We start from the raw sequence: 4,477 nt of genomic DNA, 5'->3' as shown, positions 1-4,477 counted from the left end.
AAAAACACTAAGAGGTGTCAACTAGTTAAGCTATAAAGATATTTACTTTGAGTTACCATAAAATTTTAATTCACTACATTTTATAGCCAAATGTATAAAATTAAAGTTTTAAAACATAGGTTGGGGTGCCAAGAGCTTTGTATTTCAATGGTATTGCCTAGTCTCCTTCATGAGCAGAACCAAAATTCAAATACCTTCTCCTCCAATTGTTGTAACATTGACTTATCAAACAAATAAAACATAGGATGTTGTGAAATGGTTTAAAATTTCCAGAATCGTTGGTCACCTCTACTAACAAGTTGTGCTTGTCAATGATAGTTCAGTAGATCAATCTCAAAATGCAAATATAATGCAATTCAAATACCTTCTCCTCCAATTGTTGTAACATTGACTTATCAAACAAATAAAACATAGGATGTTGTGAAATGGTTTAAAATTTCCAGAATCGTTGGTCACCTCTACTAACAAGTTGTGCTTGTCAATGATAGTTCAGTAGATCAATCTCAAAATGCAAATATAATGCAAAAGTTTTTCATGTGCTTTACATCATTTTGTTATGATAAATTGCAAATACACATTGAGCTACATGATAAAGTGTGCATGAAACTAAGATTTAGAGCAAACCATTATAGAGAACATACAACATAGCAGTCTTGGTAACAACGCCCAAAAATTGTTCAACCCTATTAATGAGCTACAAACCAGATACAGTGGACAATACAAAAACATCCAAAGTCACATCATTACACATCTTTGAACAAACTAACCCCACCCTGAAGCTCATCACATTACGCAGGGTTGTAGAAGAGCTGATACAGTATGCATGAAGGAAAGCAAATAAAGGAGCATCATTCATAAACTTTATAAACCCTTGGAACCAGGAAGGTCAATCCACTGCAATTGGATTTCAACTTCCCCACATTCCACATTTCTCAATCTGAGGCAGAGATCTTGAATCATTTTGCCTTCAGTCCACGTGATGCAGCTCTCTTCAGAAAGGCAGTTTTGCCTGCTTGGTTGTATTCTCGACACTATGGTGCCACTTGGGAGGCCTGACAAATTCATCCTCAAGGCATCTATATATGATTTGATTTCAAACTCAGCATCTCCCATTTTGTCATCTTTGCTAAATGTGTCATGGTCATAAACGGTCTGCAATCACAAGAAACAACAATGATTTTCAATATTACAATTACCAGAAAGCAAAAGAAACAATATAGAAAAGGAAGAGGAGAGAGAGAGAGAGAAGCCTAAGAAAATTAAGAGTTCATTAAGTGGCTTTGCCATATTTGACTTCATGTAGGGGTAGGGCAAAAATGTATAGGAATTGGCTCTGCATCTATGTTACTCCTCACAAGCCTTTCCCCCCAAAACGGAGATTTTATACCATCAAGTCATAGGCTAGTGAAGCTGTTAAATTTTTCTTGCCTTCTATTTCTGAGGGATGAGAAAGCAGTCTAATAGGAGAATATAACAACTTAAGACATATGAATGTGCAAATTAATAATTACTTTTTTTTTCTTGGGAAATTTCTAGTTACTGAGTCAGAGTCCAACATTCTTCAAGGAAATAACAGACAGCCCAGTTAACCCACAGATATACGCATGCATGTAAGGGAAAATCATGCTCCAGTGTTTCACTCCTCTTTTAACCAAAATTATAATATTACCATAAGATAGAGTAGCATTAACAAGTCAAGTCAACTTAATCCATTTTTCATTGCAAATGCAAGCACAAGTACACAATATATAAGTTATTTTCGACTTAAAAGATTATCCTATTATAACTTTCATTGTTGATTGTATCTAGAAAACAGTAGGAACTTCTTTAAAATCATCACAAGTTCGTTACTCATGTTTTTGACTTGGAATTGCACTTTCTATTAGCACATGGAAAACTACACAAACAAGGAGGTAGCTGTTTTCACATCATCATAAGATAGTGCCTGTGTTTTCATTTGGATTTCATATTTATGCATGGGGCAGTGAACAAAAAAACTTTACCAGCTGGATCGGATGATTAGGGTCTGTAACAGAAAGAGTTAGATCTTCATTCCATTCGGGATTAACATCCTTTTTAATAACACGTGTCTTCAGTTTCTGCAGTACATGTTCACGCTTAGATCTGATTAGAAGAAATGAACCACAAGTACTTGAAAATGACTTCATAGAAATCAGTGAAACTAATGTAAACAAAAGAAACATATTGCTAGCCTAACAAAATTTATAGAGTTAACTCATAAATGGAAGGAACAAGAAACAAAATAAACCAGAAAAAAGGAATATAGAATTTCCAATCGGCAGAGCATAGCCTAGAACATTCGATGCACTTAGAATCGTTATGAATATTCTACTTTATTTCAAAAAGCATTTATGTTGTAATCAAATTAAGGGGAAACCAATGGTTGTAAACTTGTAATGGACATCTCTTTTTGTCATGTAAACAGCATACACTCCAACCCAACTTGCAAGCATATTGAGTAAGTATTAAATACAAAAGATCATTACCAACACTTAAAATTGACATCCTCAAATGCCAGATATGAATGTTTTGTGAATTTCAGACCAGACTACTTAATTTTCAGTTGTTCACTTTTGACTTACCCAATAAGTTTAGTGAAGGAACTGATTTAAGCATAACTCTCTCTCTCTCAAATACAAATACATAAAGTAGGATCTTAAGATCAGATGCCACAAAATTAAGAAATACAATCTTCCCTTAGTTGCAAAAATGAAATGAAGATTGTGAGATATCATATGTTCACAACTTTACAAATCTGCCAAAGAATTATGATTGCCCTAGTATATAAAAAAATTGGGGGGGGGGGGGGGGAAGCTAAAATGTCAAAATTTTGTAATTATAGGAAATAATTAAAAATAATCACAATTATTAATTTCCACCAAGATCATCTTCCTCATGTGATGCAGAATACAGGAAGCATGAATGATATTGGTTCTGTAATGATTCTTCTTTATTATTAGGTTAATATAAAAGGATCCACTCCACAATGATTATCTTTTATCATCACGCAATATTCGATGACAGGTCCCTTATTCCTGACAAAATAATTTACCAGTTCAGCTAATTGCACCCTACATAACTGTATTTGTTTCGAACAAGACCAATTCAAAGAGAACAAGGGGTACATATCATATGATAACCCAAGCTCATGTTTCACGCCTTGACAGTAATATAACTACATAGTACGTACGGATCCTTGAAAAGAATAACATACTAAATATGAATCCTAGATAATTTTCATTTTTCTGGAATTATATCAGTGCAAAAAAGAAAAAGCCTATAAAAGACAAACATGGTAAGAAGAAGAAGAGAAATGATTATGAAGAAGGAGACCTGTCTGTTCATCTTGATGACAACATAAGGGTCGCTGCTACGAACGTCACGAACGGCGAGATTAACACCGCGCTTGACGCGAATTCTGAGAAGTCCAAGCAGATTCTCCATTAGAGACGTGGATGATGATCTTCCGCTCTTATCTGGTGAACTTCTTCTTCTTCTTGGTGCTGCATCTGTTGCCATTTTTTCCCTCCTCCCCCTTTTTTCTTTTTATATTACCAAAAGACCAATTCAATTCAATTCTCTCCTCTCTACCACCACAAAAAATAAAAAATAAAATAATAATAATAACAGTTAAATCACTTTTACCATATAATCTACAAGACTACAAAACAATTAAAATATTATTAATAACCCAATTAAGTTTAAGAGAGAGAGATTGTGGAGCCCACCAGAAACTGACAAAACTCTTTGTCTTTCTGACGTTGTCGTTGTTGTTGTTGTTGTTATTATCTCTGTTCTGTCTGAGTAAATTGTGATTGAGTTTTTGGTTGGGGTTGGCGTTGGGAGGAAGGGAAACCGAGAGAGAGGGTGATTGTGTGTGGGGAAATTGGAGGGTTTTTGGGGGGAGAAGGTGAGGTGAGGTGACCAGGGTATTCGGTTGTCAGTCGCGAATATGTGGAGGAGAGTCGGTTGTGGTTGGTTCGTTGACGTTGACTGCAACAAATCTTAGCCGTAATTAATGCTTTGTCTGTAAGAACAATAACGTGGCTACGGCTGTCTACTCTCTAGTCATAAAAATATTTTTTCTATTTATCTATATATATATATATATATTTATTTATATTTTCTCAAAGTTTAATTATAAAATTTGTTATACCTTAACGTCACAATCTTATTCAATCAAATAAATATTACAGAGTATTATATATTTTGAAAATCTAACTATTAAATTATATGTTTTATATGCTCCTAATACATATATCACATTTTGTATCTGTAGGTGAAGAATTTCACACAACATCTGATTGTATCCTACCGCGGTGCCTGGCGCGGTGCGGTTTTGTCCTCGTCCCCGAGTATGGCCCTAGCATGCAAGCGCTTAGCTTGGACAAGTGGAATCCCACATCGGTTAGAGAGAGCGCCCCACTACCCTTTATAATGCTTCAGGAGCTTGGGT

The 4,477-nt window shown here is 35.0% G+C and overlaps 1 protein-coding gene across 2 annotated transcripts; it reads right to left on the bottom strand.

The window, feature by feature from the left end:
- Positions 1-583: 583 nt before the first annotated feature.
- Positions 584-3,925, bottom strand: LOC136069907 (protein C2-DOMAIN ABA-RELATED 4-like). 2 transcript variants are annotated; one of them, XM_065779015.1, is made up of 4 exons: positions 3,750-3,925; positions 3,355-3,608; positions 2,004-2,099; positions 584-1,152 (listed from the first exon to the last, which is right to left on the bottom strand). In XM_065779015.1, exons 2-4 carry the CDS (start codon positions 3,538-3,540, stop codon positions 862-864), a joined length of 573 nt encoding a protein of 190 aa, XP_065635087.1. In that variant the 5' UTR covers positions 3,541-3,608; positions 3,750-3,925; the 3' UTR covers positions 584-861. The 2 variants fall into 2 exon arrangements, with proteins under 2 accessions (XP_065635087.1, XP_065635088.1); XM_065779016.1 differs by having other exon boundaries at positions 3,355-3,563.
- Positions 3,926-4,477: the final 552 nt, after the last annotated feature.

This window comes from Quercus suber, unplaced genomic scaffold, assembly GCF_002906115.3.
Source record: "Quercus suber isolate HL8 unplaced genomic scaffold, Cork oak 2.0 scaffold_196, whole genome shotgun sequence".
NCBI classification, from domain to species: Eukaryota; Viridiplantae; Streptophyta; class Magnoliopsida; order Fagales; family Fagaceae; genus Quercus; species Quercus suber.
This window is presented reverse-complemented; position numbering and strand designations above follow the sequence as displayed.